At 38.5% G+C, this 24,865-nt stretch overlaps 1 protein-coding gene across 3 annotated transcripts in view; it reads left to right on the top strand.

Moving 5' to 3' along the window:
* The window catches only part of LOC127634502 (fibrinogen C domain-containing protein 1-like), a 164,216-nt gene that overhangs the window by 102,451 nt on the left and 36,900 nt on the right, over window positions 1–24,865 (top strand). For all 3 annotated transcript variants that reach the window (XM_052114112.1, XM_052114103.1, XM_052114094.1), the window contains one exon: window positions 11,467–11,563. In XM_052114112.1, the coding sequence (XP_051970072.1) occupies window positions 11,467–11,563 (97 nt within the window). The remainder of the gene's footprint in view (window positions 1–11,466; window positions 11,564–24,865) is intronic.

Below are 24,865 nucleotides of genomic sequence, written 5' to 3'. Positions count from 1 at the left end.
TGGTGAAACTGCATTATGCTCACATCCCTGCTGGTTTCATTCTCAGACTACCCAACAAATGTGATGATGTCAGATAAACATTAAGCTGCATCTTTAAAGCCATCTTTTCCTTGCTGCATTCATTTATTCTCCTTTTGTATCCATCTAGATGTCTTCTCTCTCAGAATTTATCATCTCACCTAGGGCATCAACAGAGTTTTAGCCGGTCCTAATATGGTATGAAGTTTATAAATTATATGCTTTTTGTGGCATAGAGTTTTTAGACTTTTAGTTTTAACTGTCTACATTAGCTTTTTGTTTAAAAAAAAAAAACAAAAAAAAAAAAACAGAGATTCTGTTTAACTTATTACTTTTATAACGTTTACTTATTTTAAAATAGCTGTCATTTTAGATATTATATTTTTAAGTGGGAGAATGTAATGTCTAACAGAATCCATAGAGTAAAGCTTATTTTTCGGCATGCAGTGATGTGAAAAATTTGCCCCCCTCCTGATTTCTTCTATTTTTGTGTATTTTGCATATAAACCAGAGATCAGTCTTTTACAACGATATGTTGGAATTTTGGCCTACTCTTCTTTACACAACTGCTTTAGTTCAGTCACATCAGAGGGTTTTCGAGCATGAACTGTCAGTTTAAGGTCATACCACAGCATCTCAATTGGGTTCAAGTCAGGACTTGGACGAGGCCACTCCAACACTTTAAGTAAGCAATAAGGTACGAGAGGCTGTGCTGTATCGTGAATAAGCTTCGCGTCGTGCCTAACAACGCCCTTCAGCCGTTACTTATTCACGATACAGCACTTGCCTCGAGTACCTTATTGCTTTTATAAAATGGTTACCACACAATATTAAAGAAAAAAAAATTTATTAGTGGAAATTTCATGAAGTTAAATCAATAAAAGCATTCCTTCCGCTAAAAAAAAAAATAGTCCCTGACCGTGAACAACAACGTTCCAATATGTAATATGCATGAAAGCTCAAATAAAAACAACAAACCGTTCTCAAATTTTGTCTCATTCTTTTTATTTTTTACAACACAATATTTGTGAAATTTCCTCACACAAATAGGCATAGCTTATCTCTCAGCATGAGAAAACGTTTTTATTTTTTTGTTTATTCCGTTATTTTCTCTCTGCACTAAACTAAATATATACATAGCCTATAAATAAAAACACAAGGGCACATATTTTGATAGATAACAGTTAGGTCTTTAATCTATTTTATTAATGTTTTTAATTTAGTAACTGCACGTCAAACCAGACTTTGTTTACGAGTCCTTCAGGTGTGTTAGGATTAAGTGCATCGGACAGTTTTATGGTGCTGAAATCTTTAGTAGAAATCGGTGTGTGATGCTCCATTTTATCACGACCCTCTCTTCTCATTGTCTTTATGACTCCAACGAAAACATTATTGGATGAGGTGAATTCGCTGTCTCTCATCAGACACCAGGACAAACTCAAAGGTGGATCATTCAGGAATCTGTTCAGACCCGCACGTAACGCTACATAGCTACTGATCCCATATTTTTCGCCTTTGGAGCTTCTGACAGTTCCGTAGAAGTCACGGAGAAGTGCGTTGAGTTCCGTCTTGGTGATTTGTTTAAAATCAATGCTGCAACCCTTTTCACTACACCAGTCACCGAAGCATTTCACTGCCCATTGGGTTTGCTGCACGGTATTTTTTTCATTACGAGTCTTCTCGAATGTATCAGTGTTACATTTCAGCACTTCAGCATGACGGCTCATATTTGTAGAAGTCTCTACAAATTGTTCCTCAAACCACTTATCCATCGTCATGCCACTAAATCTAAATTTATTTAAACATTTTAGCCTTTTTAATTCGTACGTTTTTTTCTATGTTTATGTTGATACATGTGGTTGCTAAGGGTGTTGCTAAGGGCGCAGTGATAAATAGAACTGTTGGGTGAAGCGGTCATCGCTGTGTTTTATCGTGAATAAAGCACAGCTATTGACCAATCAGAATCAAGGATTGGAACTAACCGTTTTTTAATTTTGCTTATTTTGAGTCATTCAGAGAATCAGAATCATGCTTACACATACAAGGAATAAATACAAATTTATAGAAAATATATATATATATATATATATATATATATATATATATAGATATATATATATCAGGGCTGTCGATTTAACATGTTCATTAAGTGCGATTAATTTTATTAAAAATATAAATTAATCGCAATGCCCCCAGACCATAATAATTATCCTGAAATAATCCTGAAAAAATTCAAGCTTCTAGTACCACCGGTTTACTCCAGAGGGCAGTAAGTGAAACTTCATCTGTGTGGGCAACGCACAGTTTATACAGAGAACAAAACAACCCTTCATCAGGCAGAACAACACCGACATGCGTTATGTTCTTGCGTTCAAAACACTTGATGGAGCGCAAATTCGAACTAAGTGATCTCAAGATGTGTTCTAAGTATTAAACTATTTTTAACTTGACACAGTGACCTAAAATTTTAAGTTTATGACGCAACGCACCTGAGGCGCTACACAAGTATCTGTCTGACACAGGTGTACATTGATGGGTCCTTAAACAAGCCCTCATAATAAATCTCGAGCTGATTGACAAATTCACTTGCAAAATGGATATTTGTGAACTGTATGCCAATGATTGACTTGTTCAATAATATGGTAGTAAAAAATACATTGTTTTCTAAAGCCGCTTTTTGTATTGTTTTATTAATATTCAACTCTTCTGCCACAAGAATGTAATGTATTTTATATATATATATATATATATATATATATATATATATATATATATATATATATATATATATATAAATAATGTTTTTATATTAAAAGATAACTATATAATTATTTCATCATCATATATTGAATTATTGTTATATGAGGGGCTTTCTCAGCAAATATTTGTAGATGCTATTAATTGTGATTAATTAATCGGGACACCATGTAATTAATTTGATTAATAATTGTAAATGATTGACAGCCCAATATATATATATATATATATATATATATATATATATATACACACGTTTGTACATTTATACAAATTCAAATCTGTTATATACAGATGCAATGGAATGTATGGCAGAAGTGGTATGGTATTTTGGATAAATATTAATAGACTAAGCTCTGTACTGCACATAATTATTGCTCAATGGGGCAGTTTTAACTGTTCATGAGATGGATAGTCTGAGGGAAAAAAAACTGTTTCTGTGCCTCACGGTTCTGGTGCTCAGTGCTCTGTGGTGCAGACCAGAAGGCAACAGCTCAAAAAGGTACTTGGCTGGTTGAGTGGGGTCCAGAGTGATTTTTACAGCCCTTTTTCAATCTGGAAGTGTACAGTTCTTGAAGGGAGGGCAGGGGGCAACCAATAATCCTCTAAGCAGTCTGAACTGTCCTTTGTTGTCTTCTGATATCGGATTTCATGGCTGCATCAAACCAGACAGTTACTGAAGTTCAGAGGACAGACTCAATGACTGTTGAGTAGAACTGTATCAGCAGCGCCTATGGCAGGCTGAACTTCCTCAGTTGGTGAAGGAAGTACAACATCTGCTGGGCCTTTTTCCTCAATGGAGTCAATGTGGGTCTCCTACTTCAGGTCCTGTATACAGACTCATCATCATCTTGGATGAGGCCGATGGCAGTAGTGTCGTCTGCAGACAGATGTGGACTCCTATGCTTTGGATCATTGTCTTGTTGGATAATCCAGTAGAGCTTGAGCTTCAGCTCACAGACTGATGACCAGATGTTCTCTTTTGGTTTTTATGGTAGAAAGGAGAATTCATGTTCCATCAATTATTACAAGTCACCATGGCCCTGAAGCAGCAAAGCATCCTCACACCATCACACTACCACCACCATGCTTGCCGTAGGTATGATGTTCTTTTTGAGGAATTCTGTGTTTGATTTATTGCAGATGTAATGGTACCCCTGTCTTCCAAACAGTTCGACTTTTGACTTATCAGTCCACAGAACATTCTCCCAAATGATTTGTTTCATCAAGTGTTTTGGCAAAAGTCAGATGAGCCTTAAGGCAGTCGCACACCAGACGAGAAGCGCCATGTTACGATGTGGCTTGGACACAGCACAGGTATTAAACATGGGGCATGTCGATGCGGTTCAGGTTGCAGACATTACACACAAAAGTTACCAAGGTTGTCCCTTCTTCAAAAATGAAGAACGCTAAAGTAAATAATCTATGTCTTTTGAAAATGATTTGGGTTAAATGTAATGGAAAATATTGCACTCCGTGGCATAGCAGAAGACAGCGAGTGGCAGCGGCAGCGTGTATACCTTCATTGAAAACAGTTCTTTTGAATTTTAGAGCGTGCCATGTTGTCCGACAGATGCATCCGGCGTGCGATCCCCTTTAATGTTCTTCTAGGTTAGCAGTGGTTTTCACCTCGCCACTCTTTCATGGATTCTTTGTCTTTCTAATAGTGGAGTCATGAACTGTGACCTTTATTTGTGCGAAAGAGGCCTCGAGTTCCTTGGATGAGTCATCGCTGTGCTCTTAGAGGAATTTTGGAAAGCCGGCCACTTCTGGGAAGGTTCACTGCTCTGGTTAGGGTTAGGGCCATTCCCCCCAGGAACTTAGAAGTGTGGTGTAACATCTCACAGCAAGAACTGGCAAATCTAGTGCAGTCCATGAGAAGGAGATGCATTGCAGCTGGTGGCCACACCAGATACTGACTATTACTTTGATTTTGACCTCCCCTTTGTTCAGGGACACATTATTCCATTTCTGTTAGTAACATGTCTGTGAAACTTGTTCAGTTTAAGTCTTAGTTTTTGAATCTTTTTATGTTCATAAATATATTTACACATGTTAAGTTTGCTGAAAATAAAAGCTTATGAAAGTGAGAGGACGTTATTTATTATGAAAGTGAGAGGACGTTTTATATATATATATATATATATATATATATATATATATATATATATATATATATATATACAGTGCACTGTATTAAAATATGTAGCTAAATTCAATATAACATATTTTAGTATGTAAAATGTTATTTTATTTTATTATATATTGTTTTATACGATTTTAACCACATTTTAGATTTGTAAAATATACAAATTCCATATAGCCTACTCTATCCATATAATGCCATATTGCATGTGTAATAATGATATGACTACACATTGTTTACACAAAATTTGCAACAGTGGAACTTAAAAGTTAAAATACAATTCCACATTTAAGTGCTTGCACTATTTAACTATTTAACACACACTGTGGCCATGGGAAAGTGAACATTTACATTGACAGCAAAACATTTCAATTCCATTTTCACATGTTGTGCAAAGGAATAGATTGGCTTATTTCAGCTTGTTAAACATGCATTTTCAGTTGGGCATTTCTAATTTGCATTGGATGACAGAGAGCAGAGCGCCAAGTGACCAGATAGCTTCTGAGCAGATTACTGCAAAACTAGAATGAAAGTATTGTCAAATCATTGTGCAATGCAATAAAATATTTTCACATTGCTGCAATCAATTCCAGACATGATACCAAGAAGTTCATTGAGGATGTTTAATTTCAAGAAAAAAAAATCAGTGAGCCTAACAGGGACATTATTAAATTATTTTGAGAAAATACCTACTTCTGTCTTGAAAAAGACGTTCCGATGTGTGTTTCACCTTAGTTTACCTTAACTGCTTTGCTTCTCTCCATGATGGAGTGTAGTGATTCCCTCCCACTCCGTCTTTGCTAATTTAATGAAGGCAATAGGCCATCTGCTAGTGCCGCCTAGTGGCATCTTCATGTTAAGGTGATAGCAAGTTTAAAGGTTTAAAAACCTATCAAAACAAAAACAAAGTATTTTTTTCTGATTATTTGTATTTTTTTAAAAAAAATTCAGAGCCATCAATATTTATTTTAGTTTAGTTAAAATTTCCAATTATGTTGATTTTTATTTTTGTTTGAGTTTACGAAAGAGTTTTCGTTTATGATAATAGCCTTGCCATGAATAGAGATTGTTGAATCCCTAGGCTAAATGTGTTTGGACGAAAATTTTATTGGACGATATAATTCACGACTCTGGTCTTTAGAAAAAGTAATGAAAGGAATAAATTCAAAACTTTAATAATACAGTCTTAATATTTCATTTTTATTCTCTGGGGATTTTAAAATACACAGTGCAAATGACACATTAAATGTCAAGTAACACTTCAAAATTGACCCGCCACATAACATCCCTCCTCAAACGAGGACAAATGATTTTCACTTCATGAGCCATATGTTGGAAAAGGATATACATTTTCAAAAAGGTTTATACTGAAGAACAACAAAGCAAGCAGACACCACAACAATGCCCTCAGCTGCTGTAATCCTCCACTGCTGCTGACTTTAATTAAAAGAGAATCTTCAATTAGTTGAGTCTGCAGTGACTGACATTTTAGGTACAGTTTGTCATTTGCTGCAAAATGGCTTGGTCATGACATAAAGACCATTGGGCGGGATTCACAGATCACTGCACTGTAAGGGTTTTGTATCAATTACTGTAAACACCAGGATATGGAAATGCTAATATTATAATACAAGGTGACGTGATGTGAAGTGTTTTGAGGTGTGAATGAATGAATGCATGAAAGATTAATTGAGACTTTTGGTCATTTTCTTTTTATTTCTAAGAATTAGAGAGTGTCTACAAAGTAGCTTGTATTTGGGGGCAAATTTTACATTAGAAATCAATACGTTATTTTTTATATTTATGCGCGTTGCATAGTGTCCTAACCAGATGTGGCAATGTAAGATTCCAGGGACAAGTGACTTGTCTGTTTTTATTGAAAGATAAAATATATCGTGGAGCATGACACAATAGCAGCCATTCAAAAAGTATTACAATACAGTTATGCATAGCGCTTTTTATACATAATGAGATTTCACGGTTGGCGGGGCCACTTGGCGCAGAAATAGAAACCAATCAATTACAAAAAAATTTCCTGATGCTCATCACAGTCGTGGCTGGTTGGGAGAAAATCTCAGAATTACAAAAGAGATGGTATTTATTGCTTGTCACTTTATCACATTGCACCTGTTTAGGACATGGCGTAAGTTGACAGAGAAAGAGAGAATGGGGTCGCTCAATTCTGTCTCCACTGGCACTAGACAATGATGGTCAAAGCCCCTTTATATTTAAATGTTTTGTCCCTTCCATTGTAAGGGCCTCTCTGTATCCTCGATTTTTGCTTTTTTTTAAAGAAAAGGCAGTATGAGTCAAAATTACTTTATGTGGTAATCAACATTTTGCCACTAATGCTGTCAAATGAGCTTAACATGTATTAAACTCAAAATATGTCTTAATAATAAATCAATGTACACTGATGTGGAAGCAGTTTACACTCATGACATTTGCTTTGATAGCTTTTGTAGAATGTGTTTGAAATGTGAGTTTAATTCCTAAAGTTTTAAAAAGTCATTAATGCGGAAGCATGCTGCAAATTGGTTGGTAATGGGCTTGAAACTTTGTCTTTAATTTATCAAACTAATTAGGACAATTATCAGTTTTGAAAACATGTAATTTACCCAGAGGGATTAAAAATAAAGCAGAAGAACAAACTAAGACCCTTGATTGTTCTTTCTCTGATTGCCATAATTTACTCAGTGCCCTTCTACAAAGACATACAAGACTCTTTACCCACTCACAAACACTTTTAAAAGCTCCTGTTTACAAGTGTCAGTGGTTTTTGACAGGCTCATTATAGGGGTTGACACAGACACCTGATGTGTCTTATTTTGTACATGCCCACCATTATACCTTACAGACCTTTCTTTTAAGATGCCTCATCTTTAATTTCACTTCCACACTTAATATATTTGCTTTAGTTTAAACTTAAATTAAATTGTCCATCCCCTGGCTCTCCCTGTTAAACTTTTGCACAGTATTATGTTGTTCCAGTCTATTGTACAGGTGCTTTCAACATCACAATACGTGATTTGTCCTGGAGCAACATTCCTATCAACCATTGAAACTTTTGTGTTACAGTTTGGTTAAGGGGCCTCTACAATGTTCTAATCAGCCAATAATTTTCCTTTGATTTTATTTGTAGGTTAATGTTAGAGTTACAGTTAAGGATAGGGTTTGGCATGGGAGTGTTTGATTGGAAGGTTATTTCAGCACCAAAAAAAAAATTGTGATCCGGTTACATGTCCTATTTAACTACCTTGTGTTAAAAACAACCAGAAACAAACATTTAAATCTGAAAGTTAGAAAAAGAAGGCAATGTTTCCCTATCTGTCACTCACTCAACGTTGTGTCGATGTAGTGACATTAGGGGTCACACTTGAGAGCCCGAGAAACCTCTGGTCTTTGATCAACTTTTGCACAGTGTTATGTTGTTCCAATCTATTTTACAGGTACTACAGAGATCACCCCTGGGCGCTTCAGCAGATCCTGTGTATATTCTAAAAGAGCATTTTCCCTCACAAAAAGAGTATTCTAAAAAGCGGCACACATCGGAACGTCTTTTTCAAGACAGGTCTTTTTAAAGACGCCTTTACGATTGTGTGTTATTCCTGGTTGTGGTCGATACCTCTTGCCATCTGATGGCCACAATCGCTGTCTTTCGTGCCTGGGCACCGCCCATGCCGAGACATCTTTCGTGGATGCATCGTGTCCTCATTGTGAGGCCATGACCATGGCAACGTTGCGGTTGCGGCTCGCTTTTGTAAGAAGCAAGCCACCCCAGCGGCTCCCTGCATTGGTCCTTCTACCGACAGGTATGAGGCCAGCGCAGTGAGCACTGGGGGCGATTTGGGGACCACAATGGGACCACCTCTGCTAGTTAACCCTCTAGGGTCGACGGATGCGCCTGCACGTCCTGCTGGATTATTTTGTCATTACAGCGGAAACAACTTAAAATAATCCATAATTTTGGGGCATACAGATAAGTGTAAGACATCATTAGAGACTATAAAGGGTCTACTTTTATCTCTGTACACTCACAATATTAACAAAACCTTGTGCTTTTGCAAAAACTCTAGGCTACAATATCTTGTTCTCAACAGTCTTGTGGAGAAATGTTTAGTATGTGTTATATGGCCTTATTTCAATTACTTAATTTTTTTGTTTCAAAAACCACACATAATCATTATTTTCTCAAAAATACAAACATGTTCATACATGTTGCTCACCTATTATTGTAGCCCAGTTTGTACTGAATACAGTGTTATCAGACGTTAGCCATTAATATGTTTTTAAGCAACTGAAAAAAGCACAAATGTCAAGGCATGTCAAAACTTATCCATGGCCCAAAACACCCTCAGACCCCAGAGGGTTAAAGCTCAGTCGCAAATGTACAATGACCCCAAGTGACCCCAAGCTCTTATTCGGTACCCGTGAAGGTGATGAGCTCTCGAGCACAGCATCGGAGAGCAGGCTCGTCCTGTCTGACTTCTTTCTCAGGGACAGGGCACCATCTGGCACCCGCAACCAGACATCTGGAACCTCCATGTCGGGCCCCTGGATGGGATGCGGAAGACCTCAGTGGCCTACCACCTGCCATGGTAGACAACATCACTCAGGCGATGGCCCCCTCTACGAGGCGCCTGTATGCCTTGAAGTGGTGTCTGTTCGCTAAGTGGTGTTCTTCCCGACACCCCAGAGACTGGCATAACGTCTGTTTGCGAATTCTCTCTTTTTCTGGGGAGAAAAAAGAAAAAAAGAGAGAAGAGTGGCACGACTAGGACAAGCCTGTCCCTATCCTTTGGGTAGTCGATTCATCCCCAAAAGGGCTGTTCGACACTCACACTAGCGTCAGGTGAGGTTACTGTCCGGCTCGGTGCTCTGGCTTTTCGGCACACAGCAGTCTGCCAGTCTCACAACGCCGATCCACGTAACCCAGTTCAGCTAGTTGTGGTGTTTTTGTAGGGGACACCTAGTGTCACTACATCGACACAACGTTGAATGAGTGACAGATAGGGAACCTCCATTCCGCCATTCCCTGATGGATGGAACGAGACTTTGTTTTCCTCCTGCCACAATGCTGAACTACCCACTGAAATGGCCTTATTCTCAGTTCTTCAGCACAAAACCTAATGAGTGGTATGCACGTCCCTTCCTTTTATACCTGTATGTCCGGGGGAGGGGCATGCAAATACCACTCGCCAACTCCCATTGGCCTTTTATCAAAGATCAGAGGTGTCTCTAGCTCTCAAGAGTGACCCCTAGTGTCACTACATCGACACAACATCTCGTTCCCTCCATCAGGGAACGGAGGTTACGGAAGTAACCAGGACGTTTTCTTTCTTTGTTTTAGTGTATTTGTTTGTTTGGAGTTACTACCAAGTTATTGTAAAAATATTCCTGCAAAATATACAGTGCATAATCTTTACCTGTCCACATCAACCACAAAATGTACTGTACCAAACATCAAGTGTGAAAGGGTCATAAATCTAGTAGAATCATATTTTAAATATTTCTTACACTGAATACCTGGTCCCCAAATTATTTATTTTCTTATTATTCCATTATATCAGTTTCTATGCACAAACGGATTAAGAACTCTTTGAGTCCTACTCTTCTAGTCTATCCTGAGTAGATGATGATACGCTCTATGAAATTATATTAGCCTCAAGATCCCAATGAAGTTTTTCATTGCTGAGCTGTTTCATCAGTTTGTTTGTTCAAGTCTTATTTCACTGTCTGCTGTCTCCTGAGAGACTGTGAATTAATTCACTCTTATCAAGTATTTACCCTGCCGCAGAGTCTTAAAATCATACTGCACTTTAATATGAAAGCACACAGGTGCGCACACACATATACACTGCAGAATACAGACCATTTTCCTGCTCAGATACTCAGCCACCCTTGCCAAAATAATGTATGTTTAGTTTAATCTCACATCGTGGTCTGAAATAGGCACAAGCTTGGCCTGGCTGAGAGACAAGCAAAGATCAGAAAACCAGCTATAAAAGGTAAAGGTTGGGCAAGGAGGAGGCCGGAACCGGCTGAACAGTAAACATAAACTTTATTGATAAACGTAAAACCAACATAAACAAACATGCAGCGCGGCTGTGTGCATCTCTCTCTCTCGAACCGGCATCTCTGGCCGCCCCTTTGCTGATCAGCTGATTCAGTGCTCCATCTGATTCCGTGCTCCATCATGGCCCGGCCACGCCCTCCTCCACATCACACTAGCGTAGATAACACATTTCTTCTTTTCAAACAAATATAGTACAAAAAATAGTAGGCTATAGTAGCAAGAAGAGGGCACAGTTCTCTCTGCTGATTGATGACTCTGAGGATATTCTATGCTTTTGTTTCAATAAAAAATAATGGACAATATTGAAGAGTGCATAGTAATATTTCACTAAGTTTTTGTTTGTAAGAGTTCCAAGTGTATAAATACATAAATGAATAGAAGAGACATCAGTTTAATTAAATTTAGAAATTGGTAGTTTTTAAGAAATAACTTTTTTTTATGTTTTTTATTTTTTATTTTTTCTTCTCAGGTGATCCAGCGGAGGGAGGATGGCTCTGTGAACTTTTTCAGGGAGTGGGACTCCTACAGAGAAGGGTTTGGCAAAATCAATGGAGAGCACTGGCTCGGTGAGTGTGTGTGTTTGTGTATGTAACAGACAAAGAGATTCTGTGCATAAACTGTGTTCTTTAAGGTTATCTAACTAAAATCTGCCAACATTTGCACACCTTCTCATCACCTCACATGTACCCAATTAATTCAGTGCGCAGGACTGGCCTCATTACCATGGCACCCAGCCAGGTGTTTACATTGAAATTGACAGCACAAAGCCCTAATGCTGTTCTGAAAAAGAACATCAATGGCAATTCACAGAATACAGAACTCAGTTGTCTGTTGTAAAAAATAAATGCTTACATCATCCCTCTTTTCAAACTAAAACGTTACAGGAGTGTTAACAAGACGAGAAGCGCCACACTATGTTGCGGCTTGGACACAGCACAGGTATCAAACACAGGGCACTTTGATGTGGTTCAGGTGGCAGACAGTACACACAAAATTTACCAAGGGTTTTCCCATCTTCAAGAATGAACAATGCTAGAGTAAATAATCTATGTCTTTGATAATGATTTGGGTTGAATTTAATGGAAAATATGAGAGTTGCACCCTGTGGCACAGCAAACATTTGAGCAGTCGTAGCTGGGCTCCACCGACAGATGGCGAGCAGCGTCGGTGGTATACCATTTTGTCCGCCAGATGCGTCCAGTGTGCAAACCCCTTTACAGTCCCTTATTAAACAATCCAAATTTTCAAGCTCTTTATCCAAGAACTAACTCATCTTTAGCCCACTACTGTTCTCCTTCTACAGACACTACTGTGTGGTTTGCACAGCTGCAACTCCATTGTTAAGTTTGCTGATGACATTGATCTCAGACAATAATGAGAAGGCCTACCTGGATAAGGCAAATATTCTGACACAGTGTTGCCAAACTAACTCACTCTCCCTGAATGTCTGGCTGTGCACATTTAAAGACTCATTTAAATAGTTACTAATTTTAATCTAAGCTAATAAGCACAAACTATCTCCACAGGATCAGAGCAAGAACAACATAACTTTTTCTCTATGCTTTCATTCCATTCCATGTTGCAAGTGGGAGTCAAATCAACAAGACATCACAAACTCCTGTGTTTACCATTTTTGTGAGCCAAAATGGCTTTTGACAGCCAAAACACCATAATCAAGCTCTTAACCTGAAGAGTGTGTGAGTGTTTTTGTTTCAATGTGTGCATAATGAGATGAGCAGTGGAGACTGGTTTGTTTTTCTCTGCTAAGATACAGATAGATAGATAGAGAGAGAGAGAGAGAGAGAGAGAGAGAGAGAGAGAGAGAGAGAGAGAGAGAGTCAGAGATAGAGATAGAGTCAGAGAGAGGAAATAAAGGGAATTTAAAGGACATAAGAAATGAAACACATACACACACATTGTGTATGAGGTCACAAATAGGCATAATGTTTGCAGGATGACAGATGGATGTGGCAATATTTGAGGCCCTTGGGAAAGATGATGAAGGTACAGTTGGTGGTTGGTTCTAATGTTGTCACCTCTATTCTGCTGGTGTGGCTAAGTCAGGCATTTGTGCTCCATACTTAAAGATGGAAATATATTATCTGTGTCTTTTCCATGTTAAATAGATTGAAATCAGAGATGTACAGTTTGGTTTTGTCAAATGTGAACTTAACAACTAGGGATGGGTCATCAACAAGAATAACCCCAACCCTAACACTAACCTTAGCCCATTTAAGTACATGTAGTTACCTGATATTACTCAGTACTTTCTTGGGTAAGTACATTCTAAGTATACTGAAAGTATGTGTACTGTAAAATAAAGTTCCCAGAACATTAAAACCCTCACAGAAAATTTTAATTCAAGACATTCAAAGCACCACTGCTACAACCAGAACTGATGTCACTTTGCTTAAATTAGTTATCATTCACTATATAATCTAGTCAAAAAAGTTGTATAATTTGTCAACATTTTGGAACAGCACACTATATAGTAAATGTGAACTAATTTAAGCAAAGTAAAGCCAGGCACATGGGTGGGGTCAATGAGCATCAACAATTAAGGAATCCACAAGAAAAAAAGTTACAAGTTAAAACATTTTCTTCAAAACTGGGCATGGATGATGACATGCAGTCCCAGAGACAAAGCCAAAGTAGTGGGGTTTGGGGGATCTTTTACCAGAAGATTTAAATATTTCAATGATTCCATCAATCGTGTGCACTTTGATATGAATATTAAAAGATAAAATCAACTGTTTGTTTTGAAGCTGAATAACAACAGTCCAGTATATGTGTTTTAATATTTTTAGATAATCAAGGGGCTCGAGGCCTTGTGACTAAGGAAAGATACTGTATAGGGTTGAGGGGCATCCCCCAAAATAACATTTTGAAAATGTAAAAGTCTGAATGAACCATAGTTATATTTTCTTTAAAGTGAAAATCTACCAACAACAAACATTGTACAGCTGAAGTCAGAAATGTACATACACCTTAGCCAAATACATTTAAATTCAGTTTGACATTTAATCGTAGAATACATTCCCTTATTATGTCAGTTAGGATCACTACTTTATTTTAAGAATATCAGAATAAAGTAGAGAGTAGAGAGAATTATTTATTTCAACTTTTATTTATTTTATCACATTCCCAGTGGGTCAGAAGTTTACATACACTTTGTTATTATTTGGTAGCATTGCCTTTAAATTGTTTAACTTGGGTCAAACATTTTGGGTAGCCTTCCACAAGCTTCTCACAATAATTTGCTGGATGCTTGGGTCATTGTCCATTTGGAAGACCCATTTGCGACTGAGCTTTAACTTCATGGCTGATGTCTTGAGATGTTGCTTCAATATATCCACATAATTTTCCTTCCACATGATGCCATCTATTTTGTGAGGTGCACCAATACCTGCTGCAGCAAAGCACCCCCACAACATGATGCTGCCGCCCCCATGCTTCACGGTTGGGATGGTGTTCTTTGGTTTGCAAGCCTCACCTTTTTTCCTCCAAACATAACGATGGTCATTATGGCCAAAGTAAAATGTTTGTTTCATCAGACCAGAGGATATTTCTTCAGAAAGTAAGATCTTTGTCCCCATGTGCACTTGCAAACTGTAGTCTGGCTTTTTTATGGTGGTTTTGGAGCAGTGGCTTCTTCGTTGCTGAGCAGCCTTTCAGATTATGTCGATAGAGGACTCGTTTTACTGTGGATATAGATATTTGATCTACCAGTTTCCTCCAGCATCTTCACAAGGTCATTTGCTGTTGTTCTGGGATTGATTTGCACTTTTCACACCAAACTACGTTCATATATAGGAGACATAATGCGTCTCCTTCCTGAGCGGTATGATGGCTGCATGGTCCCATGGTGTTTATAATTGCATACTATTGTTTGTACAGATGAATGTGGTACCTTCAGGTGTTTGGATATTGCTACCAAGTATGAACCAGACAAGTGGAGGTCTACAATATTTGTTTCTGAGGTCTTAGCTGATTTCTTTTGATTTTCCCATGATGTCATGGAAAGAGACACTGAGTTTGAAGGTAGATCTTAAAATACATCCACAGGTACACCTCCAATCAGTATACCTCTGTAAGGGGGTCCACTTATTTGTCCAATAGCGGTTTCCAAAGGCGTAGATGAAGGTCTCCTGTGTGTTCTGTCTTATCGTGCGCATTAAATAATACTTTGATTATTAGATTTGAGTTCCATGTTTTATTAATCTTATCATTTATTGTTTTCTTTATTTCATCTGACTCGATTTATGAAAAAACCTTGTTAATGTATCGATGCTTTTGAATTTAAGTTCTGTATCTGATTATTTTAGTAATTCTCTCTTCTAGACTGTACTTGTTATTTAAATGTTATTTGGGTCCTGTGCTGGTCGGACGCAGGCCCTTTAACTACAAACTCATCAGTTTCAGATATTAGTAAGTTTTAGTCAAAGTCCTTATAGGTTATCTGTTTTACCCATTTAGTCTTATTTGGCTAAGTTCTATCATAGATTCTTGACTCATAGTTTAGCCCCATTCAATTAAGTTCTGTTTTTACAGATTATCGGTCCCACGCTTAGTTTTCCTGTTTAATTCTACTTGGCTAAGTCCTGTTATAGGTTCTCGATTTGCCGTTTAGCCTTTTACACTAATTTAACACCTTTTAATACTAATGGGGTTCTTCTGAAGTATCTTAACTAAGTGAACTCTGACCATAGATTTGTAGTTAATAAGAAATATACTAAAAAACAGTCCTTCAGGATGAATTAAAAAGGTAACAATTTATTTCACCAGGTAATAGTAATACATTCAAACAATCCAATTAAAATAATAAATCAAACCCAAAATCATCAATGAATAATATAATTAATGTTGCATTCCATTCAAACATTTATCAAACATAAGAAATTAGAACTGCAATTACCTGGTAGAGAAAATCTCTTCCAGGTCAATCTGGCTACAGAGAGACCTTTTAATTCATATTGCAATTATCATTACCTGCTAGAAAACTACACACATAAATGTGTAGGATCGTCTGACTACAGAGAACCATGAGCAATGTGTCACATTTCCTTAAATACCCAAACCATGAACAAAGGGAATTTGGGGAGTGGTTAGGTTTGTAAGTCCTGGGGACATACCTCATTAACATACAGACAGGGATGGGGACAGATCTCCAGACTTATACAGCGTTTGGCAAAGACCTTGTAACTTTGTTAACAATAGTTTTCAACATGGGAAAGAGACCATACCAGTCGCACTGAGACATTTTAAATGATACCAAACATGCCTTTTTCATTAGTCAAATTATATAATGTTATTATATACATTTTGTGTGTCTATGTGTACGCTTTGGGGAGGTGGATAGAACAGATGAGTGAGTTTTAGGAGAATAGGCCTAAATTGGCCTGAGGTGAGATACAGGTCAGATGTGAGATTTGTGTTTTATGGTCCTTGCTCAGTAGGACGCGTTGACTCAGGTGGAGATGCTCATCTGTTTAGGAGTTTTATGATGTTGGTTCTTGCAGAGTTCTTTGTCTTTCCTGGAGGAGATGCAGATGGTTTGGATCCAGTCTTACACATCCTATCAGGATCCAATTGTCTAAAGGCTTGACATAATTGGCTGGAATTTTCCAAGCTGCTTAGAGGCACAGTTCCCCATCTGTCGCTCACTTCGACATTGTGTCGAAGAAGCGACACTAGGGGTCTCTCTTGAGAGCCTCGTGCATCTCTAAACTTGAGATACAACTGACCAGGTACCTAGCGCCTTTCCCCTCCACTGAGGTGATCACGTGCGCTCTCACAAACCCACTAACTCGGCTTCCTGGTTGACTCCTCCCTAGCCCTCTGGTCCACGAGGAATTCCCTGACCAGACCCACTACGGGTACTAAAACTACTCTATACTGGAATGGGTGCTCCACAGTATGGGCCCTTGTGTGGATTATTCCCCCTGTGTGTATTTTCCACGGTTGGTCCCCGTACGGGCAGAACCGCATCTCCCTTGGGCAGTCCCCGGTGCCCCCCCAGTTGCTGTGTTTGTAGCATCTTCTCCCTTGCAGCAGGTAGGATATACCACCACGCCATTTCCACATGTGGCCTGAAAACCCATGTGATGTATTCCGCCACTCTTTACCTTCCCCCAGCCTGGGCAGGTGGTGGTCTCCGCGGGGTCTTTTCCCCCTGAAAGAATAGGACTTGGAAAAGAACGCCTTCCCCGATGCGTGTGATAGCATTAAGATGGCCCCAGTCGCTTTGACTCTATGCGATAAACAGAGCGAGAAAAGGCACGGCTGGCGTGGCCTGCTCCCATGCTTGGCACGTTGCTTTGTTCCTCCCTTCGGGGTGCCGGGAACCTAAAAGTTTTATGATGATTTTATGGGGCGTTGGGGAAGGGTACATGCAGTCTGACACTGCCTGTTGCTTTGGCACGCAACTGCCCGCACAACAATCATGGTGTGATTGAATATGGACCCCTAGTGTCACTTCTTCGACACAACGTCTCATTCCCTCCATCAGGGAACGGAGGTTACAACAGTAACCTAGATGTTAACTTAGTGTATGTAAACTTCTGACCCTCTAGAATTGTGATATAGTCAATTAAAAGTGAAACGATCTGTCTGTAAACAATTGTTGGAAAAGTACTTGTGTCATGCACAAAGTATGTCTTAAACAACTTGCCAAAACTATAGTTTGCTAAAATGAAATATGTGAAGTGGTTAAAAAAAAATTATTTTAATGATTAAACTTCTGATTTCAAATGTACATCACAATAGTGAAGCTGAAAAATATTGTTAGCTAAAATAAAGTAGGCCCATAAACAGTCAGACTATTAAATAATTGAATGTTCATTAGAACTCCGCTATGCTACTAGTAATATCACATTTTTGGTTGTTTTCATTGCCATCTAGATGATGACATATTTGATTAATTTTAGCAAAAATAAGTTTATACGTTTCTGAAATGGTTGAAACTTGCTTATTAATAAAGTAAATTTTAGATGGAGAAAAAAATTTGCTCAGGAAGCACGTTGTCCTGTCACAAACTTGGTTTAACTGAACTGTTGGATTCATTTCAGACACATGAAGTTGAATTCACTTTGCATTATTCTTGTTTTCTGCAGTGTGTTATACAAAAATTGCCAGGATCCATCAATATTTCTGCTCACTGTAATTCTCCGCTAAAGTCTATTGTCATTAAAATAACCACGTTTGCAACTCTGCGTCCGGCGACACATGTCTAGCAATGCGAGTGTGGCATGAAAGGGCGTAAACGAAACGTGTTCTGGACGTGAAAATATTTGTGGATACAGCACTAAAAGATCGGTTCTATCTACGCCTGAGCATAGAAAATTCATGACATGAACAGGAACTAAACTTTTCAAAATAAAAGACATGAAATACATGATCACACACATTAAACATTACATATCCCCCCACTTTCTGGGTGGGTGGGGGGGGGGTCTTGAGGCATGGGACATGACAGGGTGTGGAGCATGGGATCAGGGCGGAGCCTGTGGGGGGTGGAGCCATTAGAGGCTTGAGCAGAGCTGTGGAGCAGAAGTGGGCCTGGACCGTGGAGCAGAGGCGGGCCTTGACCATATAGAAGAGGCGGGCCTGGACCGTGGAGCATAGGCAGGCCTGGACCGAGGAGCAGAGACGGGCCTTGACCACAGAGCGGAGGCGGGCTTAGACCACAGAGCAGAGCTTTTGACATGGCAGTCTGGGGCTTGGCTGTGACATGGCATAGAACAGACTGAGGTTCAGCTGTGTCATGGCATGGAGCAGTCTGGGGCTTGGCTGTGACATGGCATGGAGCAGTCTGGGGTTTGGCTGTGACATGGCATGGAGCAGGCTGAGACGCGGCTGTGACATGGCATGGAGCAGGCTGAGGCGTGACTGTTACATGGCATGGAGCAGGCTGAGGCATGGCTGTGACATGGCATGGAACAGGCTGAGGCATGGCTGTGGCATGGCATGGAGCAGGCTGAGGCGTGGCTGTGACATGGCATGGAGCTGACTCTGGCATGACTGTGATATGGCCTGGAACTGACCATGGCGTAGCTGCCATGGCATGGAACTTGTGCTTGGAGGCCATGTCGTGGAACTCTGATTCGGCATCCGTCTCCCCCAAAGTGAACGTGGAACCAACGATCTGCAGGGTAATGTCGATATATTGAGAGAAGGTGAAGGTACTCTTACTGCCTAGCATCAAAGTTAGTCCAAATCGGAAACGGTCTTTGAGTGCAACCTCATTAAATTCCACCTGGCAGGCCAGAGCGGAAAAAGTCCTCAACGTAATCCTCCAGGGGACGATTCCCCTGACGTAGGTGGAGGAGCTGGATTGCGGGGTTATTGTAGGTCAAGTGTTCTGTAACGTTGTAGCTAGCAATGGCAATGATGAAGATGATGACAATGAAATTAATGACTCAAGTGCAATTTATTTATGAACTTAAAAAACATAAACTTGAACTGAACTGAACTGAACTGAACTGAACTGAACTGAACTGAACTGAACTGAACTGAAAATATGCTACACAAACTCACATCAACACTTGACAATGGACAATGGCAAACATGAGGCTTAAATACAAGACATGGGAGAACTAGACAAACAAGTTAACCAATGAAAAGACAGAACTGATAACAAGATAATTAAACAATAAACCAATGAACACCAGACACATGAACATGGAGGGAAACAGGAATCACATGATTAGAGAACACATGACATGAACAGAAACTAAACTTTTCAAAATAAAAGACATGAAATACATGAACACACACATTACACATTACAGACGTAGCTCTGGTCTCCATGAATACAATCAGAGACAATGGTAACTTCAGCTGCATTAGCCGTGGAATCTGCTAACAAGCACATTCACATCATTTTTTGTATGTTTTGGGGCACATTTCCTTAAAAATAAAACTGTGTCTTCAGTGGCTCTGATGTCGGGAGTACATGAAGACTCTTATATTCACTTTTACAGCCAACAATGATGCTTACAAAGCAGAGAAGTTATTCTTCTCACTGTAGCTGCTCCAGTGCGGGAAAAAATGGTGGACTGTGTGTAGATCACTCAGGGGGATCTATGATAGTAGGGTGGAGTACGTCACCAGTCATGGGCAAGGCCTGCTCTAACGTGACATCACTTTAGAGCAGAAATGAAAACCATTCATTTGGACACACTGTTTTTGATTAATAGAAATATAAGAGGAGTGGGTGGACCTTTAACATTGTAGGGTGGTTGTGTACACACACTGCCGACTCACATTTATGTACAAACACCATGTAAAAGTGAATTTTGCATAATAGGTCCCTTTAATCCATAGTTACCACACAATAAACAATTTTTTTTTTATTTCTTATTAACAATGATTACACAATTATAAGAAAAAAGAAATGTCACCTTTAGATATGTTGCTATTTTAGTTGAATTTACTCCAGAAGCTGTTTCTCAGATTTTCTGTCATTACCTTTAAAAGGCACTGAACCCTCTTGTTTGAACAAGCCTTGTGGAGGCACAAGCGCTTCTCTGCTTGTGTGTTTCAGCATGCATGTTAAGATGAGTGGAAGAATAAATAGTTTCCATTCTGTACAAGTATTTGCTAATATAGCCTAATAATTTTTATTTCACTTTGAAGCTTATGATTATTGTTCAGATTCATGGAAACCAAATTAATAATTTTCCTAGTTTTAAAAAAGAAAAATGTTAAAATCTATATTTTTGTTTGAGGATCGATACGTTTGATACAACATTTGTATCTGAAGTATCAATACTTAAGGATCGATCCGCCCATCCCTAAGTAATACCAGTCCAATTTTTGGGAAGTCAGAATAACAGACCTAGATAATGTGATCGTAGCTTAGCTTCGTCCACCATGTTTATATATTAATCAGAACACAGTTGGCCTTGGAATTGTGCACATGCTCCGAAAGAAAGAGGTGATGCCCAATGTGTATTTCTGGAACTTCCTCAGCTGATGTCCTACCTTCAAATATTTGATTGTGCATTGTGTCATGTACTGTATACTTGTGTGAATTTGGATATATTTCTGGAGCAGCAAGGTGTAAAATTCTGTATATTTATTTATGATAATACTATCCAACAAATGGATCACACTGATTAACTGAAGCAATGTTATTTATTTGAATGTTTACTTGCTGTGTTACCAGACATAAATAGATATGCATAGTTTGCACCTATGCAAGACATACAAGTTTCTCACTCTATTCTGCAGTATGTCTCCATGGAACTGCTTTTACCTTGATAGCAGCCAGGTTTGTTTTTTATATATCAGTTATTTAATGTCAAAGCACTTTCTTTAAATTCAGATGCTCAAAGCTCATTAAATCAAAGAATTCTAGTGAAAGGAGAGACTCTGCTCCTGAAGTTGGGTTCTTGCCTAAATATCAGATGGTTCATTAACAGCTTTTGACCTAGGATACTGATGGTAAACTGTGGTAATCTCTACTATGTTGTTGTAACTTCTGCAGCTTTGTACTGCAGAGTGTGTAGGAGTGTCACCATGTGTGTGTTTGAGCTTGTGTGTTTGCTCCAATTTATTATGATCTTGACTATTAGAGTTGTACTGTTTGTATCACTCAGTATTACACTTGCATCACTCTGGTGTTTGAGACAAGCTGTCAGTCAATATGTGTGTAGCTAGGTGACACATCAACTGATCCTGCTTTGGATATTTTGGAACTATTTTTGTTATCAAAGTAAAATTGAAAAAATAGCCACCAGTATTGTATCTAAAATGCATGATGCAAATCACATAATCAGAGCTGTGCTAATAATCAGTATGACAAAGTTCTTGCTAATTTGATATTGCTTTAATATGCACACTTGACACCAATTTTACTGGGGAATCTGGTGTCCTCTAAATTGTAAAAAAAAAACAGCAGTTCAAAACTTGAAATCTAAATCTTCTAAATTTGCCAAATATTGGTTTAGTTAAAATGATAAGCAGACATGGGTCCTCTAGCAGTGAACCACGTGAATCTAAGCATGTCTTTAAGCCTCCGGTATTGAAAACTTCACATGCCTGTTCATGAAACCTTTTATTACACCTGCAAACTTGTCCCTTTTTTTTGTAAAAGTCACTGTTTTAAAGCCAAAGCATGTCAATTGCATGATTAAAGTGACCAAATTTGACAGAAAATTACTTTGTCAACACAAATATGAATATGAAAAATTAATTTAAAGTCTGTATTATTCAACCTTTTGTGAAAATTCTCTCAAGATTTTGTTTTGCTTGACTACAACAGCTTATGCAAAGGTTGTTGAAATTGCCACCCTTGAGCAGGGACAATTTTTTATCTCTTAAGAATGGCACATTATTGTCAGCACCAAGGCACAAGATGGGAATTATTGATAGTTTCCTGAAGTGCTCAGAGGCCATTATCTTCTACAAAGACTGGGCCACTGGTTGCTGTTAGGCAAAGATCATTCTGCACAGGCCATTTGCAAATTAATTTCTCCATTGTTTTTTGTTGAATCTGTGTTGTTGTACAGAAGGTAAGACAAAGAACAATTTCATTTAGTGATCATATAATTATAGCCTAAACTTTAGGTAACTGCAGACTTTTTCTGACATATTTGTATTTTTATTTTGGTCAGTTTCAGAAAAAATTATTGAATGACATAATTTTTCAGAAACAAAAACTTTTATCTGTTTATCTGATTTGTGAGTTGTTTTCATTTGCTGCACTACCAAATACTTTTTGGGCTTTTTTTATCTTTAATTTACACAATAGTGAAGAGATACAGGAATTTGCAGAGAAACAGAGAGGGGGAATGGTTTTGCACATGATAAATGCCACATTTAAACTTGCTTCCTTGTTAGCACAATGGCTTTTATGTGTCAGGAGTACATGTACTACCCACTGTGTCATGCCCTTTTTTGCATCTTGGCTAAAAATGTTTGTGTCTCAGAAACTTGAAACACTTTGAAACAGCACTTTGTGCACATTTATGGATTTCTGTCATTGATAGCATTATCCATTGATGCTGTCTTATTGACTCCAAATTGGATTTGAGCTCTTCCATCACTAGGTACCTCATTCACACTCTCACACAGAAGACATGGCGGAGGATATGAGAGATCATTATCACTTCCTATTTAGACATTTCCTTCCTATTTTTTCCTTTTTCACTCTCTATGCTCTCATTCTGTCTCTATCATCTTCTCTCTTTTTTTGTCTCTCCTTCTTCCCGGTTGTAAATTTTCACAATCCCCAATCAATTATATCACCATGAATTATAGCTTCAATGAGCATCCAATTTCTGCGTAGAGTCATGAGTGGCCCCTCCATAATTCTTTCTTACACACACATACACACACAAACTCAAGTACAATGAGTGCACTTTCCATAATATACCAACTCACACTGACTGTGGGTGTCATTGGAGTTTAATATTGCTAAGAAATATGATACGCATAAAAAGGAAGTGGAGACTGAAGGGAGGAGAGAGAGAGAATGTTGATGTCTGAAAGATGATGAAAGATGTCTTTAGTGAGTGAGTGAGTGCATTGATTTCATTCCAGTGTCATAAAGGTGAAAGGGAACTCCTGCATATGTGTGTGTTTATGTGGAAGTCAGGTTTTGCCTACAGAGTGGGGTCCAAATGTCTCCACAAGTGTAGTTAAAGTAAGAATAATTGACGACAGACCATTGAATTGTTTAAAAATAGTGTGTGTGTGTGTGTGTGTGTGTGTGTGTGTGTGTGAGCGTGTATTTATCACTTTGTGGGGACCAAATGTCCCCATAAGGATAGTAAAACCCGAAATTTTTGACCTTGTGGGGACATTTTGTCGGTCCCCATGAGGAAAACAGCTTATAAATCATACTAAATTATGTTTTTTGAAAAGGTAAAAATGCAGAAAGTTTTCTGTGAGGGTTAGGTTTAGGGGTAGGGTTAGGTTTAGGGGATAGAATATAAAGTTTGTACAGTATAAAAACCATTATGTCTATGGAAAGTCCCCATAAAACATGGAAACACAACATGTGTGTGTGTGTGTGTGTGTGTGTGTGTGTGTGTGTGTGTGTGTGTGTGTGTGTGTGTGTGTGTGTGTGTGTGTGTGTTATAAGTTTATAAATCATACTAAATTAGTTTTTTTGAAAATGTAAAAATGCAGAAAGTTCATGGTATCCCTGTTCTTAATTGGCCAGCAAACTCGCCTGACCTTAACCCTATAGAAAATCTATGGGGTATTGTGAAGAGGAAGATGCGATATGCCAGACCCAACAATGCAGAAGAGCTGAAGGCCACTATCAGAGCAACCTGGGCTCTCATAACACCCGAGCAGTGCCACAGACTGATCGACTCCATGCCATGCAACGCCGCATTGCTGCAGTAATTCAGGCAAAAGGAGCCCCAACTAAGTATTGAGTGCTGTACATGCTCATACTTTTCATGATCTTACTTTTCAGTTGGCCAACATTTCAAAAAATATTTTTTTTGTATTGTCTTAAGTAATATTCTAATTTTCGGAGATACTGAATTTGGGATTTTCATTAGTTGTCAGTTTTAATCACAATTAAATGAAATAAAGATTTGAAATATATCAGTCTGTGTGTAATGAATGAATATAATATCCAAGTTTCACTTTTTGAATGGAATTACTGAAATAAATCAACTTTTTAATAATATTCTAATTATATGACCTGCAACTGTATGTTCACTCATCTGGTGATATGGTCACAGGGCTGGAGAGCATGTACTTTACTGAGAAACAGGCAGTTTGTGTATATATACACAGTATACTGTCAGGGAAGGGTTAAACTTTCATATGACAAAACAACATGTCACCAATCTCAGCAGAGTTTGTCTTTGTGAGAAACACCAACTACATTTGGTAAGAAACCT

The sequence above is a fragment of the Xyrauchen texanus genome, chromosome 4, assembly GCF_025860055.1.
Source record: "Xyrauchen texanus isolate HMW12.3.18 chromosome 4, RBS_HiC_50CHRs, whole genome shotgun sequence".
NCBI lineage: Eukaryota > Metazoa > Chordata > Actinopteri > Cypriniformes > Catostomidae > Xyrauchen > Xyrauchen texanus.
This window is presented reverse-complemented; position numbering and strand designations above follow the sequence as displayed.